We start from the raw sequence: 25,391 nt of genomic DNA on the forward strand, positions 1-25,391 counted from the left end.
ACTAATGAGCAATAGCCACTCAGGGGATGTAAACCAGGAGGGAGTTGGTGCGGAATAAGAAGGAACCGGTTGATACACGAAGGAGTTGTGCTTTATTGGAGTTGACTTTTGATGTTGCCTCATCCGTCTGACTCGCTGACAGCTTTTTTTGATGTTGCGCTGCTTTTTTTTCCACTTTCCCGGCCTTCCTTTGGACTCTTCATTACCCCCTGGGTGCATGTTTGTCAATCATTTTCAATCTCTCGGCCATTCACTTCTAATACCTCTCCGATCCTTCTCTTCAGTGTGGTCTGCAGACTTTATAGGTCACATTTTTTTAATTGCTTAGTTAAAGCACCAGAAAGTAGCAACAGCAGCCAAAATAGTGGCGATCAAACACGCTCTCTCTCACCCCCCGGGTCTCCCACATGTGCCTTTTCATCCGAGAATAGACCTGCTGAAGGACAGTCCAACAAATGGGAATACTTGTGTATATGTGTGAGTGTGTGTCAGAGGCAGCCCCGGGTTACTAGGTTGCAGTGATAATCCTAATTCAATTCAGCTATCCAAATGGAATGGCAGCCAGAGGGCTTGTGTGAGTCCTCGGACCCAAGGGTGAAGTGCCCTAACGCTCCGCAATCCAAACTGAGGGTGTGTTAAATGACTGTTGTGTAGCTGTTTTTAGAAGGGAGCACACGTACCGTACGTGTATGCAAGTTGGATTGTCCGTGTGTATTTTGGAAAGCTGGCGTCACATGCCTAACTGCATTAGTAATTGCCAGTTCTTTGTGGGCTCGGCTGGTACCGAAAGGAATAAAAAAATAACAAATTTAAAAAAAATCTTGAAAAGTGGTGTGAATGGAGGAGAGGCGAGACAGAAGGAGCGGTGCATGGTGCCAAGCCTTGTGGCTTGTGTGCAGATTTGTCCATTCAGCCTCAATCTCACTCACACACACATTCACGCACACACATACACTCACAGTGGGGCCAAGGGAGCGCGGCAGTAGTCAGGGGAGCTCAGCAATGAGCAAATCTAAAAACAGCCACTACTGTTTCCTGCTCGGGCGCGAGAACATCCACTTGGGTGGCACAGAGAGAACTGCAGCATACACATTTAAACGCACTCAATCCACTCCATGCGGTTTCACTCCAGTCAGTGCACATTTTCCCTCGTATATGACGACCGTGTTTGTTAACGGCGTGTATGCGTCAGCGTTTGTTTATGGGCTCATTTCAATTAAGTCTGATGGCCACATTTCCATTCAACATAGCGCAATGCTTTGGACAGACCATTTGCAGATGTGGCCATTAAGGTGTCTACGGACAAAACTGCGGAATGTTAATGAGCTGCAACCTGTGCCAATGTTCACTGCTGTGTATTGGCGGTACATTACTGAAATGGGCCTTTGATAATTGTACCCTGGTTAGGGTGACCAAAAGTCCTCTTTTGGGATGAAAGATCATTTCCTTAAGTCGTGTTCAGGTGTCAGGGGGGTTTATAAATTCATGAAAATGTCCGGTTGGCATTGCGCTACTAATAGGAGGTGAAGTACACTGTGTAACTGCAACTGTTGCCACAATTTCAAGGCCAAGGCAAGTGTCCTCTTTTTGGGGGAAATGAGAATATGGTCACCCAAATTTTAGCCCTTCTACTGGTGTTTTGTACTACTAGAGATTTAGACCTTGAGTCACAGTTGGATAATTTACTTTTTAGTGTATTTTCAGTAGCAATGTTCAATACCAAAAAAATACAAACGACTGAATAAACAGCCAATTAATGAGAGAAAAACAACAACATAATTCACATAATAATAATTCACGACAGACTGAAGATTTCACCAGAAAGTCCAAATTGAGCATTGAAGACCTGCAGCATGAACCTAGCCTTAAATACAAGCAGCTGCCGAGACAACAAGGAACACCTGGACAAGAGACAAGTGGCTGAGGGAGCTGATTGGAAGATACAAGGGGCGGGGTTAACAAGCACAAGTGTACCAAAAAAAAAAACATAACGAACAGGGCAAAACATGAACCACAAGAAAACAAGACATAAATACCCCCCCAAAAAAACCCCAACAACAACAAAAACACTGATCATAATAGTTTGTTAGTCTTTGCTTACAATGTTCACTTATGTGAGGGGCTACATTAATACATTTCAACATCTACTAAAGCTTTTATGTTCATGGTGTACCTTTGCAACCACTGCTATCGATATGATTGATTTATTGCTTTAAAGAATATCCCCTTGAGATGCATCATTTCATTTTCAAAAGGGGTCCTTATTTGGACAATTGCCTACTAATGACTTAGAGTTCAATTGAGGCAAAGTTTTGTCTGCTAGCAAATATTTAAAACCGCATGCAAAAACCTTCAAAGGCTTAGTTTAACAAATTTCCACTTATATGCAGATAAAATTATTCCACATTTAAAATTAAATCGGTGATTTGCTATCTGTGAGAACAAAGGCAGTAAAAAACAAACAAACAAACAAAAACAGGGCTTGATTTACTAAGATTCATTTGAAAAGTTTGTGTGCGCTTTTATTGTTTATGATGGGAAATTTGGAAGACCACAAAAGCAACATAAAGTTTGAGGTGATGGAATTTGAAGTGCTAGTGGAAAAGGCAAACAAACCAATTGCAGGAAAAAAAATCGCTTGAATAGTTTTGGGAAAGCCAAAAACATCATAAAAGCCTTGTTTTGTTTGTTTTAATTCATCCCAGATGTGAGAGAATTGAATGTTATTGTCCACATTGCATTTAAAACTTGGGATAGCACAAATTAGCCAGCACCAATTGTCATAGCGTGCTAAAATAAAAATAAAAATATAGAAATGTGTTATGCCATGGCATGACTCCTTCTTGTGATTGGCTCCAAGTGAACCATTAAACCAAATGAACCTTTCGTTAGCCCTAAATATAAGGCCGAGTTTGCACATTACTACTGAATGCTGCTTTATTATATGCGTTATATTTTCATTTTTATTTACCTGCAAAGACTCAAGGAAGCGGAAGGAACCCAGGCGTCGTCCTCTTGGCACCAGACAAAAGGTGGAATTGTGGAGCAGCTCCTGGTAGTCAAACCTAACAGATGATAACGGACAATCATTAATGAATAGAACGAGCAACAAGAGAAGAAAAATGCTATCCCACTACAATAACACAAACTAACTAAATGATGGTGGCATGCACTTCTTTTGATACATTATATTTAACAAGGCTTTTGCGACTTAGTCATAACGGTTCAGTTCACAGTGTGTACAGCAATAAATCATCCCGGTTTTTTTTTTCATCCACAGACATGTTGGCACCGCTAAATCCAATATGCACTATGATGTAAAAAGATTCTCATAAGCAACTATGACCTATTGATTTGTTGTTGTAAAGAAAAAAAAAAAGAAGACATTTTCCCTGCAGTGCCTGAGCAATACATTACCTGGGGGTGTTCCATCAGCCCCGGCTCATATTTCATAGCCGCTATGTAAAAGAGCCCAAATACAAAACCCTCGGCATCAATCATTCCTTCAACCGCTACCAGCGACAGGTGCTTGCATATGGGGGCCACCGTCACACAATACACACACACGCACGAATGTTTATTTCTACAGCATGAAATTGGATTTAAACATGCATTCATATATTGCTCGCATAAAAGCAATTTGTAGATCAAATGTCGAGAGATGTTCTGTGTGTTTGAAGAAAAGGACAAAATCAATGCATGAACAATTGCCTATTACTTATTACAGTACGTGTATGCAGTTAGTGTAAGAAAATTAATGAAAGCACATTCAAGGTTTGTGTATGACAAATGCGGTTACGGCCGAGCTGGTTTAGTCTGACCCACTTATGTCTTTTTGTTGCTGTTTTTGTTTTTCTGCATGCTACAATGCATGACTGGGGGCCATATAGTAGATGTTGGGGAGTGTGTGTGAGGATATTCTTTAATGAGGCTATATTGTCTTCAGACGCCGTTCTATTGTGTCTTGTATGGCGCTCTGTCATTTACTGTAGATTCGTAACATCAGGTTTTCTCGTTGGTAATAACAATAGTACACATATGCGCCCTGATTACTATGAAATTTAATTTTCATGGAATAAAGAAAAATGTTTTTGGAGGGATGGGGGAAGAGGGGAATTTTAAATATGTTTTCTATAATATCGCAAACAAATGATTATACCTGATCACGTCGTTGCATAAGGCGGGTAACGATACAGTGCAAGCGCAACATAGCTTATCAGCCATCTAGTGGTGAATGATACAAAAAAATAATAATACAGTAATGTATTGATGTAAGCACCGCCCATTTATGTTCAGCCACGCCTACCTCCAGTTTATCCACACCCATTTCTGGTTGATGCCACGCCCACTCCGAATACAGATACAGATAATTTAGATGGTCGGACAGCTACAGATACGGATATTGATGTACTTGCTCATCCCTAATGGCCTTTACTACAACATGAGGGCTTTTTTGTTTGTTTGTTTTTTGCGGCTTTGGAATGATATACAGGACAAATGTAGTACCACAATAATATTAGAATTTTTAGTCAATTTTGTGGAAAATGCACAAAATGAGTTCTTGCACTTAATATTGGTTTGCTGTAGTTTTGTGCACAAGATCACTTTGCTCTATGGAAAAAAAAAAAAGTATATTTTGTTGTTTGTTTTAAACCCTTTGTATTTGAATGTTGGAGCTTTTATACATGCGTTGAGAAATGTGTTATGAAAAATGAAATATATTAAGAGCACATATTTTGTACATATGCACCAATTTTGTCCTTATATTTAATTTAAAAACTTTTTTAAAAATCCGCTTAAATCTGGTAAGGAAATGTGTGATCCTATTTGTGGCCCCCCTGCATCATTTAATTTGCACATCTCTTATTTAGACATTCATCCAGCCATTTTCTATCACGATTTTCTGTTCTATTCACACTCACATCCACACAGTCACCAAATGCAAACTGAACCAGTCAGTCGGGCGAGTCAACCACTTCACAGACTTAATGTGATATTGCAATGAATTATTTTCTGTTTACACATTTCTGTCACTTGGCCTCAGTTTCACATAAGCGGAGAAGAGACATAGGCCGCAGTGGTGCTCTCGCCACAAGACACACACAGCACAGCGGGGATTGCTCTATTTATGTCAAGGCATCGGGCACAGTGTGATACCAGACGGATCAAAGCTAGCGTGTGTGAGTGTGATTGTGTATGTGGCTGTCTGATAAGGAAGCTTGCCCTCTTTTGAGTGTTTTTGCCATCTTCCAATCTCTTTCACTTAGTTTTAACCTTCCTTTAAGTTTCTTTTCCCCTCTCTGTGTTCATTATTGATCTCTCACATTGCAGTTTTCCACCTCTGACCCTTTGCTTCATGTGCACTCGAGTGGCAGTTAAATAGATATCGACCTGCTGAAAGGAATTATTTGATTGACAGCAGCTTCGGCTCAGTTGATCATGTTGTTTTCTTTCAAGGTTAAGGGTCAATAGGAAGGAAATGTGTCTGTGTTGAGAGTTAGCTTAAGTGTCCGGTCGACCAAGTTTATGGATGGGCTGCCACAGTGCTAACAAATCACTGTCAATACTGTTCCTACTCCTGCACCTCATTGAGCATCATTCTTCAGAATGAAGTACAACACACACGTCACACACACGCATGGAAGACAAAATTAGCAAAAGTGCATATGCTAAATACTATTGTTGTCTTTAATTCGAATATGCACTAAATGTTACGCAACGTTCCTATCTTTATTCCTCCCAATGATTTGATATGCATCTCCTTCCGCATAATTCATCCGATTCACATCATTCCAATTTCAACATATTCCAAAAATTCACAACATAAGGGGTATTATTTTTTTCATACTAAATATTCACAGTTTTTGTAAAATTCAACATTTTTCAACCAAAAAACCCCCCAAAAATATTAATTCACAATTTCCCCCACAGGTTGTTTACCATTCATTCCCTATGGCACATTTAATGATCTGAACATGTTGAAGTTGGAATGATTTGAATTGGTAAAGCAATGTTGAGAGAAGAGTGAGTAATGTAGAATATGTCCTATTATGGGAATTTTGTGTGTGTGTGTGTGTGTGTGTGTGTGGGGGGGGGGGGGGGGGGTTGTTGAAATTGGGAATTTTTGGCATATGCAGAATTTTGGTATGTTAAAAATCGTGCCCGAGGTAAATTGAAAGAGCTGAAAGATTTAAATGTAAACCTGTAATGTTAAAGCCATCTCATTTATTACTCCCATTAACAAAATTTCAAAAGCCCAAAATAATAATTAAAAAAATTTAATGACATTCACCTCCTGTTTCCACATATATTTACTGATTCAAACCGCTCCAATTTCAACATATTTAGCTCATTGCAGGTCAGTTTATAAGATTCCACATCATTCCAAATAATTCCACATGCTTCAATGTTTTTTCATTGAGCCTTTCAGCCTTCACATGTAATTTCTTCAGAAATTGCAATTGTCTAGTTAAAAATGCAGTAATTTAATCTTCCGCTCACTGATGTCTAACCATAGCAACAATTCTCTCATCCCTCATCTGGTCTTCTCTTTTGCAAACTCTCCATCCTTCTTTCATTTCATTCTTATCTTCCTCACCTCCCTCCCCTACTTTCAGCAATCTCAATATTCCTTAAACCTGAAGAAAAAGAAACGAGAGAATTTGCATCCCGGTGATAAATCTTATCCTGCAGCTGTTTTGCACACGTAGGAGGCATCCTCCAATCGCAAACTCACTGCCTGTTCTTGTAACAGATGGACGGATTAGCCACCTCCTTCAATCACTCCTTCGCATCCATCTTTCATTCCTCACTCTCTGCCACCTCATCTTTATTCCAATCTTGTCACAAAACTAGAATGCAGACTTAATGTGGCTGAGAAAACAAATCCAGTTACACGACTGAAAAAATATATTTATGTATATATATATATTCTTTTTGTACATTCACTTTATATATTACGCAAAGATGACAACAGAAACCCAGGTCTCAAAGGGAGCGGGCAGTAGGCGTGGTACACCCTGAACTGGTTGCCAGCCAATCGCAGGGCACACAGAGACGAACAATCATCCACACTCACAATCACACCTTTGGACAATTTTGGAGTGTTCAATTAAGCTGCCATGCATGTGTTTGGAATGTGTGAGGAAACCGGAGTACCCGGAAAAAACCGACGCAAGAACATACAAACTCCACCCAGGAAGGCCGAAGCCCAGACTCAATCTCACGTCCTCTGCACTGGGAGGCGCACGTGCCGCCACAAGCAACATTTCACCTTAAAAAAAATTTTTGCAAAGTGTGAAAGATGAACCGGGTTATAGCGAGGGAACTGCATCACTGTATAACTTGCACAACCAAACGTCCACGACCACATCCAGTTAATACACACAATCCCTTCTCCTCTGAGTGTGCGTGTGCCCATCCCCTGTTCTTTGCCTCTTTGTCTTGATCGGCCTCTCTCCCTCCATCTCCCATTAATTACACAGAGAACGAAGGGACTAAGCTCTCTAATCTGAAAAGATACGACCCCACAACCGGCTCATCCCTTAACACTGTTACTTATACCTCAATCCAGCACTCACACAGACAAACTCACACACACGCACAGAGCTGCAGGCTAAACAGAAACATGCACGAAAGATGTAGGATGTTTTTATTCTTTTAAGCACAAAAGGGCATATGGCACATTGAGAAAAGTTGTTTTGCCTTACAAAATGTTCACATATAGATCAGAATGAAAAGTGCATCGCACATGTGTTGACTGCCAAATTTGTAGCATTATGTAGATTATAGCAACATTAAACACTGTACTCCTAAATAGTTCCAGCTCAGCTTATACGCGTGCTTTTTGCCACATCTATTTAATGTTGATTTATTTTCACTTTAAACCATTTGGAGTGTTTATCCAATGTGATTACTGTCGAAACAAAATATTCATGCTTTCCGAATGCAGGCCCTGAAAACGAGTACAGAAAGCTAGCAGATTATTGTGGCTTTTTATATTTATAACTAAAATACTGTGCATATTAATACAGTGGTCTGCTCCGTGGAATCGCTGCTGAGTGGGTGTGACAAGCCTCATCATGCACCGTCGTTTAGTTATATATAGAAATGGGAGCACAGCTGTCTCTCCATTAGGCTAAAAGCACAGCAGCACACTAACATGGCCATGGAGTCATCAACCCATTTGCCGCTCTTTGACAAGGAAAGAAAGACGGAAGAGGGTTTTGGAATATTTAGAAGATTGAGAGGTGATGGTTGAGAATGTTGCTGTACCGTACCAAAAGGGGCAAACATAAATGAAGGGAATTGTTTGACGATTGACGAATGGCGGACGGTCCGTCAGTACTAACCGTCAGTGGTGATGAAGTGATAAAGTGACTGACTGCCGAAAAAGGGACGCTGACGGAAGGGTAAATGACGGACCAGCAAAGCTTTGTAAAATTCCCACTTCTGGATGAATGTTGGTTTTTCAGTTAGTCATCTTTGATTCAAATTCCTACCTATTACCTATTATGTTTGCCATGTCATTCTAGCGGGCGTCCATGTTTTCGTCACACCGGAACTAGAACTATTTCCTGCTTCCATTTCTACGAATCATGGGAAATGTAGTCCTATTAGCCGTTTCTGGCAACACGTTTCCAGTGTTATAGTATGGGACCACGAGGTAAAAAAAAAAAAAAAGAGACAATACGCCTTATAACCCGGTGCGCCTCACGTATGAAAATGTTTTAAAATAGAGGCGTTAAGTGATATTGCGCCTAATGATATGGTGCACCTAATGCTCCGTAAAATACGGTACTTAATTTTATATATAACATGGTAAAATTGTGTGTTCACAAGATTTCAAGCACCAGTCTCAGACACTTATAAATAAACATTTTTGTTTGTTTATAAGTAAATATATATTATACAAATCTAATTGCTTTGGGTTTCTATTATGGTATGCTTTAAAATAAATTGTGGTATTGTTTAAGGACAGCATAGAGTAAATTACCCGGTTCTCTTGCAGTGTAGAGCAATAAAAAAAAAATATATATATAGGTAAAAAAATAAGGCACAGCCTGAGCTAGAAATATCTCAGTCTGTTTTTTTTCCCACCCATCTTCCCCAGCTTACACTATGTGTCTGCTGCAAGTCTAGCGTGACTGATCTCAAATCAGGTTTTCTTCCTATAAATACAGAGCAAGGCGTCAACTCTCAACTTACTTTTCCATCTACCCTGCCCACCCACTCACAGCAGGTGCACGGGCCAAAACCTTACTTTCATTTCCCATTTCTACTGGATGCTTAACCGAACATATATCTCAAAGTGAAGAACGCTGAGGCTCTCAATGGGACTTTGAAATGTGAGTTCCCCCTTACTTTCCTCCATAATTCATGATATAAGATAAGATGGAAAGACAAGGGAGGGAAACAAAGATGGGTATAAGCTGAAAGGAGCGGTGAACATGCCTTAAAATGGTCTTTTGGGTGAGATAAAAGATGCTATTTATCGTCAATTTCCATATGAATGACAAGTTCTTACTCCCACTCATAGCTTTGTGGAGCAGTGTACTAAAACCTTCGATAGTAAGAAATAATCCATTATGTGTGCCTTTGCATGTGAGTACAAGTGTCGGTTTCCTGGAAACTGCCAGATTTAGGTTGAAGTTATTGGACAACCCAACTGGCAAACGCACTGGGAAGCCATTTAACAGCAAAACAAACAAAACAAATCTCGTAAGTTTAACTGCCGTCGACATGTGTTGAAGCAAAACAGAACAACAAAGATGACATCAGAGGCTGTTAAAAGCTCTGAGCAAATACCGCTACATATAGACAAGCAGCTGCACTAATAGCAGCAGCGGTTGGAACACCCAGACACAGGTGGGGCCGACAATAGGTATGGCTGCCATGCTGCAGCTTCTTTTGAAGTCAAATGTGTGGGAAAATACACAGAGACTGCTGGATCAGTATGCGTGTCTGCGGCCATCAGTCAAATGCGTAAAACCTGCCTTTCTAGCTCACACAAAGGCCAATACCAGCTATTATAAAGGCTTCGAATTGGTACAGAGCAATGTGAGTTCAAAGTGTTGCAAGGCACAATGTTCCCAGGCTAGTTGGACTTTTTTTTGTCACAAGAGATTAGCTGGTAGCTTGCAAAAATAGAGAACGCGACTTGTTTTGAGATTTCAAACGCCACTGACCTTGTGTTTTACGATCAGGGGGCGGTTTGTTTTATGGAGCCGCCTCTAAATAAGAGGTGGCAAATCCAGGTCCAGAAAGTAAAAACCCTGCTACAGTTTGCCCTTAGCCCCTTGTGCTAGCTAGTTAGCTCTCTAGCAGAGATAACGAGCACCCGGGGAGCTAGCTAAAGGCAAAACTGTGGCAGAGTTTTTACCCTCTGGACCTGGATTTGCCACCTATGCTATTCATATAGTCTTCCCATTTATCAGAATATTTCACTGGAGACACAAGAGGCTCATCCGAGACAGGTTCGTCTGACAAAGTGTTTATTGAAAGAATTTAGCACTGCTTTATGTTGCAATCACAGAGCAATATTACGTTAAAGCCGTGGTTCTTAATCTGGGTTCGATCAAACGGAAGTGGTGCAGAATATGAATTGACATGTATAACGTCACATATGGTGTTCCACAGGGTTTAATCCTGGGGCCTCTACTGTTTTCATTGTACCTGCTGTTCCTGGGTTCCATCTTAAGCAAACAGTGGTGTTTGTTTTGAAGTACTCTATAAATAAAGAGTTGAATTGATGGATGGGAGTCAGCATCCCAAATGCATGATTTGCAATGCCAAGGTGAGCAATTCTAGTCCAAGACAACTAGCTATCTAGTAAAACTAAAGAAATACTGCTTAAGCTACATGCAGATGCGGAATACTAAAACAACTGAGAGACTCTCCCTCTTCATCAGAGGTGCCAAATCCAGGTCCAGAAAGTAAAAACCCTGCGACAGTTTGGCTTTAGCCTCAGGTGCTAGTTAGTTAGCTCCTTAGCAAGCTCCCTTGGTGCTTGTTTACCTGCTAGGGAGCTGGGAGCTTGGCTTTAGCCCCTAGCTAGCATCCATGCCTGCTTAGGGCTAATAAATAAATTAAGAAATAACCGTGGCAGGTTTTTTACTTTCTGGACCAGGATTTGCCATTTCTGCTCTTTTGTTCACCAATAAACGCTACACTACCTTTGTCTTGAATTAGGAAAAAAACAAAATCACATTTTATTTTTCAATTAAGAAGGGTTTGGTGAGCGTGCATAGGAAACTGGTAGGTTACCCTCTAACAACGTTGAGTACCACTGCATTAAAGCCACTCAAAGCAATGTGTTGACGATTAAATTGCTTTAGATTAAATGTGTATAACACGTGTCTTTTTACTTACTTATCACGCAGCTTTCAATGCGCTCGAGGCTGTTCTAATGAGGAAAATGAGGAAACTATGCTACGGGCAGTATTACTCGTACGCATACAGTATATTGTTATGCAAATCATAAATCAACAGTTTTGTCTGTTTCCTAGGTGGATGTGTTCAGTGTGAATTGTGTATGTTTGTGGGAGAATAGATCTGCATCTGTGTAAAAAAAATAAAAATAAAAATGATTCATGGTCTGGCTTAACAGTGTTTTGTGAATCTGTACTCATCCACAAGCATATCGAAGAACAAAATGAATGGCTCGCTCAGGATGAGTACATTATTGTTTTTCTCGTCCCAGATGACTATTGATTCTGAAATATTGGACTTTGTTGGTGAGATCAGCCGCTATTATAGATATAAAAGCAACGATGCAGCAAACGGGTATAGTAATGTTGCCATAAACTCAATATCACTTTTGCTCAGAGTAGTGGCGGGACAAAATATCAATATTGTGATACATCTTTTGCAAAATAGTATAATACACCAACATCCGTGTGTGAGAGTTACACAAATAATGACAAGTTTGGCTTTTTAATGTGTGTGTGATCTGAATCAATGCATTCTCCTCCACGTACTTTCAATATTGAAATTACAGATCATATATTGAGAGAGAGAGGGATGGATGAGACAAAATATTGCAGTGTTATACTGTACTGATCCCTCTCTGTGTTTACAATGATTAAATGCTATTTTTCCCAACTAACAAACTTAACGCATCGTCTCACACTATAGATCAATAATCATGACCAAAGATGCACATTATGAATTAGGATTTGAGGATTTTACATTCAATAATATTCAGCAAAAAAAAAAAAACAGGCTGAACTTAAAATATTGTTTTCATTTTTCTTTCAAATCTACAGTGTCAAACATAAGTGAGAGAACAAAATAAAAGTTTAAAATAGTGTTTTGGCTGTTTGCGGTTTAAAATCGTTACTCATTCTTACTCATTGTTCAAATTAAAAAATATTTTTTTTTTCTTGTAAGAGCTTTAAAATGTGATTCTATATGTTATACTACAGAAAGGTTGAACTGCCAACGTGGAGTAAAACATTTTGACTGGCAAATATGTTAAAATGTATTTCAAACATACTGACAAATACATTCGAACGTATGTAAATAGATTCTTACTTTAACGTATTTGCCAGTCAAAAATGTTCACCTTTCCGTATTGTGCATTATGTAGCCCCGTAAATGAATGTGCCAAATAACCCCCCAAAAGAAGTAAGGTAAGAATTGGACATAAAAACACAAAGTGTGGATGCATAATTATGTACTATGGCTGTGTCTTTTATAATACAGGTAAATTTGTTTTTATTTATTTATGAACCACTGGAACCTTAGTATAAAATCTGTCACAGGAATGTAAATGTCGTTATTTGCCAGAGTGTTTTTGCCACTTTATTTACATAGTGCTGTGGTTATAATTGATTTCAATTAGTATGTATTGTTTTGGATCAGGTCATGTTCAATAAAACATACATAAACATGATTAATGTAACTGTATTGGATTCAATTATAAATGTAAATATTCATATTTTTACAAATGCACCAAGTAAGAGAAATAAGTTTATACTATTTTTCAGCATTGATACTTGTGGGAATGTCTTCCATATAAAACTAAAATTGGTACTGCATGAAATCTTTAAGTGAATCGAAAATCAATGTGAATCGAATCAAATCGAGCCCTTCTGAATTGAATCGAATCGATTTTGGAACTCTGAAGCAATACCCAGCCCTATAGCCTGTGACTGTATTCTCTAACTATGTGAATCAGTTTGTGTCCTCTGTAAAAAAGAAAAAAAATGACCTGTATCACAAAAAAAATTCAGTAATTTTGTCGCATCTCCTAGCATTCACAATTAATTTCTAGATTTGTAATGAAGTGCAATCATGCAGAGATTATCTTGCCTGACCGTATACATATGTAAGACCCATACCAGAGTTATTGCATTGCAGTAAGGTCTGAGTAGAAACTGAGCTTCTGGTAACCTCTTTCACCTGCAAAGGATATTGAGCGGACTGAAGTCAGTCGAGAGCAGATTTGCTGCAGATTTGTGCAGACGAGTGGAGCAGAGAAAAGGGAGTACGAGCTCCAGTCAGAGACAGCACAAGGTGGGCAGAGAACGGATGTCTTTTTTGTTGTTGAAAGGGTCATAAACAAGGAGTCATTCAACTTTGAAGACGGCCGAAGGGCACAGAGAATTACAGAGTGCGGAGACGAGGAAAAATAGAGATAAATTACAGTGCAGTAACAGGAGTCAATTCAAAATGCCCAGTGATGGAGGAAAAAGGGGAAATATATTAGCGGAGGAAGCATTATGTGAGGCAGGAGCAAAGAGTGGTAGGGGAGACTAAATGGTTTGTGAAATCAATCAAAGGAGGTTCGGCTTGGCAGCTCATCTACACCGCAGCCTTTACTTTACGGTGTTGACATTGCCAACGCGCAACAGCGTTCTGGAAAGTGAGGGTCGCATGTGAACACACACTACATGTGGCATATTCAGAAAGTCATATCAAGGGAGGCAAAAAAACCTAAAGACAACGGAATTAAATACTTTTGATTATATACTTTAAATACAAGGGGTGGGAATCTTTGACTATCTCACGATTCGATTTGCTTCTGGTCTGCTATTCGATTCAGAATCGATTTTCCATTCAAAATGATTTGATTGATTTCTGCTTCAATTTATAGAGGTGCAATGAATCGTCATGATCTAGTTCAGTCTGACTCACTAATGCTAATTAGTGCGCTACTCGCAACACTTTTATCACTCAAAAGAAACGGTTATTCATACAAAACGTTTCAGGAATGTATACATATAAGCATTTTAACATTGCTCACCGGCATATGCTCTTCCTACGCTGCAAAAAAACAAAACAAACTTTTATTATATATAACGTGATTGTGACTTTTTTCTTCTACTCTCTAATGTAGCTACAATTTAAGTGTGTATCAGAATATGCTGAACCACACTGCCCCTAAGTAGCCAAATCGGGTACAACATAAACAGCGTTCCCAATAAAGGCACACACAAACAAGGGCAAGACAGTATAAAATAATTTAAATAAAATCGATTTTGGGACATTTAAAATCAATTCTGTATCGTGATTCTTATGAGAATTGATTTTTTGGCACATCCCTATTAAATACCCAAGTAATCTATGTAAGAACCTTACTGTGATTCAACTATACATTTTTTGTGTGAAGTGGATCTTTTTCTTGGTTAATCAACTCTTCACTAATGCCCATGGGGGCTTATTATGCCACAAACACTGCTGAGTTTCACTTAAAAGAAAATACAAATAATCAGAGAAAACTATAAATGCATGGTCATGAAATACATTATATCCCACCAGGTCAGTTGTTTATGATACTGTTCTTTATCTATGTGTTCATTGTAATTGTTCACTCCTTAAAACTTGGCTTGTAGATGAGAGATGGTTTGAGTAACTTTCCACTACTGCTACTCGCAGTTCAAAACTTATACAGCCTTTATAACAACAGAAAATCTCAAATCAAAAAATGTCAAACATACCATTTGGGCCAAATTGAGATCTCAAGTATTGCTACTAAATCTGTGTCAAGGCAACGGTTGCACGCAGGACGACAAATCTATAGCATCCCCTACACATCCCCCATGTGGTACACAATTATAATGGTTCCTTATGGAACCAAAACCCCTGAAAAAACTACACACAACACACAAAAAAGTACATGTTCTTTCACTAACTGAAGAATGTAATTACTGTAAGTAGTTCTGAAGCAATTCTGCTGCAATAGATAAAGAATTTTGCTGATGTCATTTAACAGAAATAATAAGTTATTGTAAAAAAAAAAAAGAGGCAGAAATTAAAATAACACATTTTAGTTGCTTTAAATCAATTAGCAATCTTATGCTAGAGAAGTGAACAAATCCAAATACTTCACAATATTCTCATTAAAAGTGCACATTGATACACACTAAATTCTACCAAACATTTTCTTCCATTTGACCTCCTTCAAAAACCTCCACTACTTGACAAAAACCTCTTCACTCAAGTGGACATGCAGCACATAAATAATTGACAGGCTTCCGTGCATCGGAATGATGTACTGTATACAGTATATGTCAAGGCGTGCGCTCTCAGACCCAGACATCAGGCTGAGTGGTGATTACATGTGGTCTTCAGGGGGATGAAAGAGGGTATGGCCTTTATGAGGTCGGGAGATTGCTGATCTACGGGCTTTTCAATTGCTTCACACTATGCTTGAGGAGAATGAAGGAGATGAGCGCATCTGAGGCTGCTGAAGATCTGTTGTGATGCTATTAGCAATTAGGTCACATAATTCTGGTAATCAAAATATTATACGTCAGCTTTATTAAATGTATGCATTTTTCTATTTGATATTTTTCATATATATATACCATATATATACCATATATATATATATACACATATATATATATACCATATATATATATATATATATATACCATATATATATATATACACATATATATATATACCATATATATATATATATATACCATATATATATATATATATATATATATATATATATACTATATATATATACGGTATATATACAGTATATATATATACGGTATACATATATATATATATATATATATATAAATATATATATATACCGTATATATACCATATATACCGTATATATACCGTATATATACCGTATATATACCATATATATACCATATATATATATATATACCATATATATATATATATATATATACTATATATATATACGGTATATATACAGTATATATATATACGGTATACATATATATATATATATATATATATAAATATATATATATACCGTATATATATATATATATATATATATATATACCGTATATATATATATATATACCGTATATATATATATATATATATACCGTATATATATATATACCGTATATATATATATATATACACACACACACCCATACACACACACACCGGTATATGAAAAATACATGTAAAAATTTATACATTTGCTAACGTATAATATTTTGATATAAAAACCCAAGTGACAGATCATGTTAAAGAAACACCTATATGGCTCAATATTTTTTCCTTAAAATTGCATGAAATTAATGGCAATTTTCTGTTCTTCCACTTTCTAGTTCGTGATCGTAAAATGGTCACAAGAGTGTGGTCGATGCTGTTATTGGCTACCGATGTGAGTACCAATAACTTAAGGCCGAGTATCAGCCCAATACAGACAACTGATATCAGTACTCGTCTATCCCAAATCGAAATATACATTATTAAGCTTTGTCAAATGTATGCATAGTTCTTCTGTTATTGCATTGCGGCTTTGCAGTAAATTGGGTCACTGGTTTGATATTTGTTGAAGAAACACGCAAGTTATCTTCCAGCATTTTTATCTGAGGAATGCTGGTAAAGCAGAAGAGGGTATCTCTATGTATATGTACTATATATGACATCAGGGTAAACAGATTCCTCAGAGAAAAAGCAGACAAGGTCATGCGAGTAAAGTCAGACCAATTTATGCCTAATGCATCTATAGTACGCTTGGGCAATTTACAGAAGCTGCTCCCAAGCTCTCAAGCTCCCAAGCTTGAATTCAGTTGTGCATTGTCTGACAATGAAAGCACCGGTTTTGCAAACAACTAGTAACGTGAACAATTACTTCGCACAAACAGCACAAGCTTTGTCTGCTTTCTGCACTTTTGAAAATTCCTTTTAAAACCTCGTTTCCCACTACCAGCAAAAGAGGTTTTCTAGGAGAAAAATAATAATGATGTTTTTGATTATCCAATGAAGAAAAAAAAATCATACAAATGTCCAAACAAATACATGATTAATACCGGGTAGTGACAACAAAAAAGTACACAATTATGAATAATGATAAAAATAGTAAGCTTAGTTGGCCTTAACTGACTCTTCCCCATTTTTTTTTCAATGAATGCAACCACAGCATTACTCCATTCACTGCTGTTAATTGGTCATAATTTTCCTTTTTAAATGTATTCAAACCCAAAAACTTATAAATAAGTTTTTAATACTTTGTCCTGCACTCTCAAAAACATATTTATAAGTTTTTTTGTAGAACATACAGAAAGCTTTGATACAGCTTCTGACATGAAGAGGTCGCTAAAAGCAATGGCAGTTATTACAAAAAACGGCCAGTGGGTGGCAGCCGAGTATAAGAGATCAGCCATGTTGCAACAAGGTCTTTTTAACAGTGTTTTCAACAGGTTTGTGAATAATGATGAAACTTAGCTATATTCTAATGCTAATTGCTTCAAAACAAAAACAGATACAAATGTACTTTTTTTTCCTGATGAAAGAAGGGACTCTAATGTTTATATTGTAGGTTCTATGTTTTATAGCAATAGAACAGAATATTCTGTGGGCCTTGCGAAATCAGTCAAAATCCAGTAAAACAACTGGAAGCGAAGGGGGTTGCTTCAGTGAAAATGGCTGTGAGTGAATGAGTTAATGGTCCGTGTGCCTCTAATGTAGCATATAGACAAACCGTATTTAATTATTTATGATTTCACTGGAATTCAGATTTATAGTGGGTGTTTTTGTGGGTGTTCTTAATTTGTATTGTTTGGGCAGATGTGCGGTTGCATTTGGAGGACGTCAGACATTTTCTTGCTAACGTGTCAATGAAAAACATCCTTGAAAACAGATCGAACAAACAAACAAAAATTTGCCTTTGTACTTTCTGTATTTTTCAACACAGGAATGCTCTATGAACGTATCTAAAAATACATTGCAAAAAATAAAAATCACCAGTTTTATAAAAGACATCACTTGACTTGAAACTTAAGCGGTAGCAAGCGTCTCGTCTTTCTCGAAAGGAAAAGGTGATTTCACCCAACTATTTGAAGCTGGTGCTATACAAACACATGTTCTCAATTCCAGCTTAGGACCTCTCAAAATAGCACCGCCATGCACTGCTATTCCATTTATCTTCTCCAGAAAGTGCAGTGAGCTGCATAAACTCACGTGGTGGGATATCACTGGCCTACTTCATATCATAAAAGCTTAAGCTTGAAAGAACTTTGTTAAGATTTAAGGCCTAAATCATTCAGATTACATTTGAATTCGATTTTTTTGTCAACTAAGGATGTTCACAAACTGTGCATACATTTATGCACACTGGCCGTCCACAGCTTGAGTAGCACTCATGGCACTGAGACAGTGGGTGCACTGTGGAGGACTTGGACGCACTCCAGAGCCTCTTGAGAACATTCCGTTGAGAGACTGCTGGCTGGATGGCTTGTTGGAGGCTGGTAAACAAGCACAATAACAAACAACTACACCAGCCCTAAAAAAATTCCATCAAGGAACATCCAATCCCAAAGGAGAATTTCCAATGTCCTGATAATCGGCATCTGTAATGTCGAGGTTGTCGATGATTAAAAATATTGGGGGCGGTTAACAAGGATACAGACATCCTCCATCAAAAAGTACATATTGTGTGTTTATCATGTTAAAATGAGTTTGTTTTAGAACTTGCAACATTGTCTGTAAATCCTTGAATGAGGAATTTGTCTTGCAGCTGTCATCAGAACAATTCTGTGAGGTGTGAGCTACTAACAGAATGAACGATCTTGTTTTTCCACACAGGCCAGCTGTCAACCACAGACAACTTTTGCCTTGAATACTTGCTCTTACTTCCTTTGCATGTTTTCTTTAATTCTACTTAAAATAATTATAATTTTAATATTTTATATATATATATAAAATCACAAATTTTATATCTATTAATTCTAAACAACAAAATAATTTTCATACTCTTGTTAACATAAACGTGGAAAACAATATTACTAACTAACTAATAGAAATATGGCTGCATCTTTTAGTCATTGATACAGTAATTTCATAATAATTCATAAAAATGAATTACAATTAAAAAGATGTTTAATATTGATTTGTGTTGAGGTCATTTTTCTACCACTAGATGGCAAATTGCATTTGTAAAGCATTGGCGAGAGCTCAGTGCATTTTTTTCATATTAAGAGCAATCTAATCTTGAACATGAAGTAACTTGTGAAATTCTGCACATTTTTTAAATTGTAAAATACAACTTGACCCCAGTCTCCACAAATATATGCATTATTATTAAATGTATGACTGCGTTGCAACAGGAATTCCCCCAGTACAGACTTTCCAAGTAAGGGGCAGTCATTAATCGCGCGTTAAATAATAAAAATAGTGGTGTTAAAGGGACTTTAAATTAACTCAAAATGAACGCACTAATCCATAAATCAATAACACTTACACTGAAATTATGAGAGAATATTTGTGAAGTGCCATGTTATAGCTGCAAATTTATGCTTCCCTCCCAGAAAATAGAGGGGGAACAAATAAATATAGAAAGAAACTTAAGAGGCAAAAATTTAAAAAGGCTCATTTCGTTCTGGTTTCATCTGACCTCCTCGTGATTGACAACATCTCGCTGACTGACACTGCTCGCAAACTGCTGCAACTCCATCCGCATCAATCATGACATTATGAGCTGAGACAGCACTAAAAATAAAAAATAAATCGGACATTACGACCATTTCAGACTGGGAAATAAAGAAGAATGCTGAGGCTACATTTAAAGCAACATGATTCAGGGAGACAATCTTGTGGATGCCTTCCAACACTGATATATTAACCAACTGTTGCGCGTCTGTGTGGCGTTTAGATTTGAAGGCACCCACTGTTGCTGTCGCTACCACAGATATGGTTTTGAATGCTTCACAAGGATAATTCTGTCTCCTGCTGATAAAATAACGGTGTGCAGGCAACTTGTGATGAAATATTACTACACTGGCTGTGATCTTGACGTTAGCATGGTCACTGTTCTGATGGGTTATGGCTTCTCTCTGCAATTAGATTTCAAGTCTGACAGAAAAATATAGATTCAATATGCAGTGGACATCACATATTTGCACGTTAACACCAATACAAACGCATGTCAACACTTCTGGCTCATGATAGGATCCTAGCTAATCAATCACAATCGCAAGTTGGTTTGCATGATGTTCATATTAAAAATATTACATATAAGTTAATTATATAATAATTTTAAATGAGCGTATTATACAAGGGTGAGTATTATACACGGTTTTTTTTTACGGTATATTCACTCCTGCAACCAAAACAGCTGCTTTGGTATTAGGTAGTATGTATTTCTCCAGCAACAGAGCTCTTCTGTTCTTCTTGATATAATTAACGAGGATGTACACGTGTTTGCAACAGGAGGCCTAAAAGAATCAGTGACCCCTGCTGAGTATGCTGACGGTAATTAAAAGCCTGTGAGTGTCGTCTCCGTAAGTAAATAGGATATAATCCCCATTAGTATGATCCCTTTATCAGCAGACGTCCCACACCTCCACAGAGTTGGCACGCAACACATTCAACACTCTCTCCTCTTGCGTTAATGTTGACGCCGTTAACACATCTGGCCCCATATGATCCTTTATTTTTACAGTATGGACATATTTAAGACCTGGGATTGAGTGCCACCAGTACAGGGCGTACCCCCCCACCTCTTGTGCTTCTAATTGTTACCATTCCCCGGGATACGCATTAGAAATGAGCCATGTTTCATTAATTTTTTGTAATTATAGAAATAGCAAGAATTGGCCTAACGTTCTCTATTGTCTGACACCCAATTGGTTTTATTTTAAATGATGCATGACAGATGATGAGCAAATTAACATGTCAGTGATCAGTTCAGTACGTACGCTTTTTCAGCACTTATAATGGTTGTCTGACTTTGGCAGACGATTCAATAGGTAATATTTTTAGGATGGACGCGCAGTTAGCAATTTAAATCGAAAACACAATATGCCTTTCATACTGTTAAAGTTTTTCTGGCCTCCAATCAGTGATCACTCGGCATTGTTCTGCATCATGTCTTTATTTGGAGGTAAAAATCGAGCATGGGAGCTCAGATGTCCGCATATAATCCCTCGCAGAACAAGGGTGGCATTAAGTGAAGTAGGGCAGAGTTGAGTGGAAAATCACTCGAGAGGCTGAGATAGAAATTTGGAAGCTAACTTCAACATTTGCATTATGAATGACGAACTGGCAAAAGGTTTAAAGTGTTGTGATGGAAATGTAATGAAGCCGCTTGTGTAGCGGGAGAGGCATGAAGTCTGATAAATGATCACAAGGGCTTGTGATGGTGGAACAAAGACTACAACTAAGTAGGATAAAGAAACAAATGTGACGGTGGTGTGATTATTCCCAAAATATGTATTCTGTACACTAGGGGTGGGAATCTTAGACTGTCTCACAATTCGATTCGATTCTGATTTTTAGAACTGCGATTTGATTCAAAATGATTTGATTGACAATGATTTCTGCTTCAATCTATAGATGGAAAAAGAATCGGCATGATCTACTCCAGTCTGGTTTGCAAGACAGAATGTCTATTTTTTTTTTTTTTTAACACATTCATTAACTTTTGAATTGTAAGGAATGTGACTTTATTCCTTGCTCATAGGACATGCTTGGTCTACCTCACTTCCTGTAATATGTTCCCTCACTCTAATCAGTCCCCCCAAGCAACATTAACTCAAACCATTTATTACAGTCTAGTTGAGGTTAACTGTAACTAAACACGCAAAACGAAGACAATTATACACAATAAACACTTAAATGCAAACACACTTTGTTTAGCTTGTTTCTCTAACATAGCTAGCTCAAGGCTAACGCACAATGAAAAGCGCCATTGACTCGCTAATGCTACTTAGCGCGCTACTCGCTGCACTTTTATCACTCATACAAAATTCATATTCATACAAAAACACTTCAGGACTGTATACAGAGAAGCATCTTAACATTACTCACCGGCATATAGTCTTCCTACACTGCAAAACCCCCCAGCTTTTATTAGCATAATTTGATCATTACTTTTTTCTTCGACTCTCTAATGTGGCTACAACTTAGCAGTCTATCAGAATGCGCGGAACCACACTGCCCTTATGTGGCCAAATCGTGTACAACATGAACAGCTCTCCCAATAAAGGCACACACAAACAAGGGCAAGACAGTATAAAATAATTTTAACAAAAACGATTTTGGGACATTTTATATCAATTTTAAATCGTAGTTCATGTTTTTGCACACCCCTACTATACATAGAATTACTGTCTAACAGACAAAATCCAAAACTTCAATCCGAGTTCAATAGTTTAACTGCATTTAAATAGTGCACATCCATTTTAAATAATTCAGTGAAAGCAGCACGATGAATCAGCCCCCTCAGTCTCACACGCATGTAACATAAACACACAGATAATGGAGCGGAAAGTTAATTAGACGTGGAGAGAGAGCATCTTCCCGCAGCGACACAATCATCGACAGTATAGCGCATCTCTAGGGGGTTGAGAGTAGACATGTGTTTTTATGTATTAGCATGCACTCAATTACGTCCCTATACACATACGGGTAGATCCGACATTGTAAGGACAGAAAACAGGATACACACATAGAAGAAATATAATGACTCAGAAGCCAACCTAAACCCTGGAAACATAAATCATTATACTATTAATCGTTTCTCAAATGACGTACAATATAACCTTTATTTATGCCAAAGACAACATTCAGTAGTTGGTTGCCTCAGGTGTAAAATGCCGGAGGTGGTGCCACAAGAGAAATTGTTTTTTTTAAGGGCAAACATGGCTGTTTGCCTTGGCCGTGGTTCTGGATACATTATGAAATAAGTCTGCCCTTGCGGTTACAATAATAACAAATCACTTTACAAAAGGTAGTAAGGAAGGCAACAAGATATGATCCAATGGATCTCCAAATAACATGGATTGGCGTGCAATAGTACGCAAGCATGAAGCACAAAATCTTGACATACATGAATTTGTATATTTTATTTAATACATCTAAAAGTTTTTAGAAGTCACAGTTTTCATCGTTTGAAAGTTGACTGAAATTCTTCCACAACATCCTATTATATTCTCTTCTAGCCTTAATATGAAAAAAACAAAACAATAACAGTTTTACTAGCATAGGGACATTTTACAAATATTAATACGAAAGTGATCAGCAGGAGCTTGAAGTGAGAAATAAAAAAAGGGAAGAATTAAATTAAATGAAGAACAGTGGGACCACCAGATAGATAAATAGTGACAAAACAACATTTGCGCAAGTGCAGGACACAAATACTGCCCTACAAAAAAATCACTAATTGCTCTCCAAAGAGCGTAAACACTAACATGTTGCATTTAATTAGGATTTTGAAGGGATCGCTATGTTTTAAAGACAAAAGGGCAGCACAGCAAATCAGCATATATGCGGCATTCTCTATTGCACGTTTCATTTTATTTTAGACTTGGGAAGTTGGGGTTTTGTCTTTGGAAGTCTAACTTGAGTAGAGTCTTTGTTTTGCAGTGAAATGCATTATTATTTTGAATATGGTATATGGTTTGACACGGTGAATGTCAAAGTATGTGGGTACGAGCGCTCAGAGAGGATTACAGTAAATAAGGTGTTTACGTACCAGTCATTGCGATGTATGTAGTATATATACAGGAGTTTTTCTATTCATGGGCATTCCAACAAGATAAAGACGGTGCTAAAAATTAGGGATAGACCGATTATCGACCAGACCGATGATCCGTGCAGATATTTGACATTTTGACGATTTTTTTATTTTATTTTATTTTTTACAAATCTGAACCAATAAAGCTGGTATGTATCCCTCTGAGCGGCAAATGTTTGTGAACTTCAGCAAAAAAATTTTTTGTAAAAGGTTGCAAAGGTGTTCACAGACAGTTTTTACTTGTCACAAACAGGTTTTCTTGTCACAAAGAATTTTTTTAATATGCTCTTACAGTTTTTCACTATTTACAAACATATTTTGAAACCTTTTACGAACTTTACATGAGATTGTGCTGACACTGGAAATTTCCTGCACTTTTTGGTACAGGTGATGTCATCTTCAGTCGACAGCAAGTGGAAAAAATAGTTAGCTAGATCGTAAATTTTCTTGCAAATATTTTGAAAACTGGAAAATTTATATTAGGCATTGTTTACATTACAAATAAAGCAAAAATATCGTCTTGTCTCATTCTTGTGGACTCAATCTGGTGAGACAGCTTGTCTCGTGGGATTTGTGTCTTGTCCCATTCCAAGTAAACACAGGTCGCCAATTTGACGTAAAAACATATTTTGTCGCATATTTTGGAAAGCAAAACCCTGGTTTTAGATGTTCACATTCAGACACAGAAATGGAGTATTCGCAGATGGTCACTTTGATCTGAGGTTTTTAAAAGTATTGTTTTAATGACATACATCTGTATTTACGTTTGCACGGCTGCCTTGTGATTATACCCTGCTACGTGTAGACAAGGCCTAAAAACAAAACTGGAGTGAGTTTTAAATCCGCATTAAAATTAAACTGCATATCCAATATAAAATATGTTCCTTGGCTTCAATAAAAGGTTGCTACTGACTACATAAATGTAACCTGAAGATATCTCTGGAACAAACTAAACAAGAAACCACGTCAGGATACTTCGCTCCATATTCCATTTCAAGAATTCATTACATTCCTTCCCAGCTGTCTTGAAACTACTCCCCTCCTTGGAGGGCAGACATGTCTTGGATTTTCTTCCCCAAGTGTTTCCAATGAAATTACAGTGCTTTGTCACTCAATTAAGCCCAGCTTTCAATTTCCTGTGGGTGGCTGACGTCTGCTGGCTGTCAAAACCAGATAAGGCCAGGTATTTGATGTCAGGACTGCGCAGTGGGGTCTGGTTTGAGCCGTGTGGGCTTGCTTGGTGCTTGTCTAAAGGGACCCTACAGCTCTTTGGGAGAAAGCGAAGACAAGAGCGGGAGATTGAAGTCAGTCCAAATTCCGCCTCAGAAAGTGACAGCTGAGAGATTAGTGGTTAATTAGCTCCGACCAGTTTACTGGCAAGCGGGGAACTGCCCGATCACTTTGCTTTACACGAAAC

General features: G+C 37.7%; 1 protein-coding gene across 1 annotated transcript in view; it reads right to left on the bottom strand.

Annotated features, from left to right (window-relative positions):
• Positions 1 to 25,391, bottom strand: part of ext1c (exostoses (multiple) 1c) — a 74,225-nt gene that overhangs the window by 13,027 nt on the left and 35,807 nt on the right. The window contains exon 3 of the mRNA XM_086062983.1: positions 2,972 to 3,065. Within this exon, the coding sequence (XP_085919109.1) occupies positions 2,972 to 3,065 (94 nt within the window). The remainder of the gene's footprint in view (positions 1 to 2,971; positions 3,066 to 25,391) is intronic.

Source organism: Leptonotus elevatus, chromosome 19, assembly GCF_054856555.1.
Source record: "Leptonotus elevatus isolate MCC_2025b chromosome 19, RoL_Lele_1.0, whole genome shotgun sequence".
In the NCBI taxonomy this organism is placed as follows: Eukaryota; Metazoa; Chordata; class Actinopteri; order Syngnathiformes; family Syngnathidae; genus Leptonotus; species Leptonotus elevatus.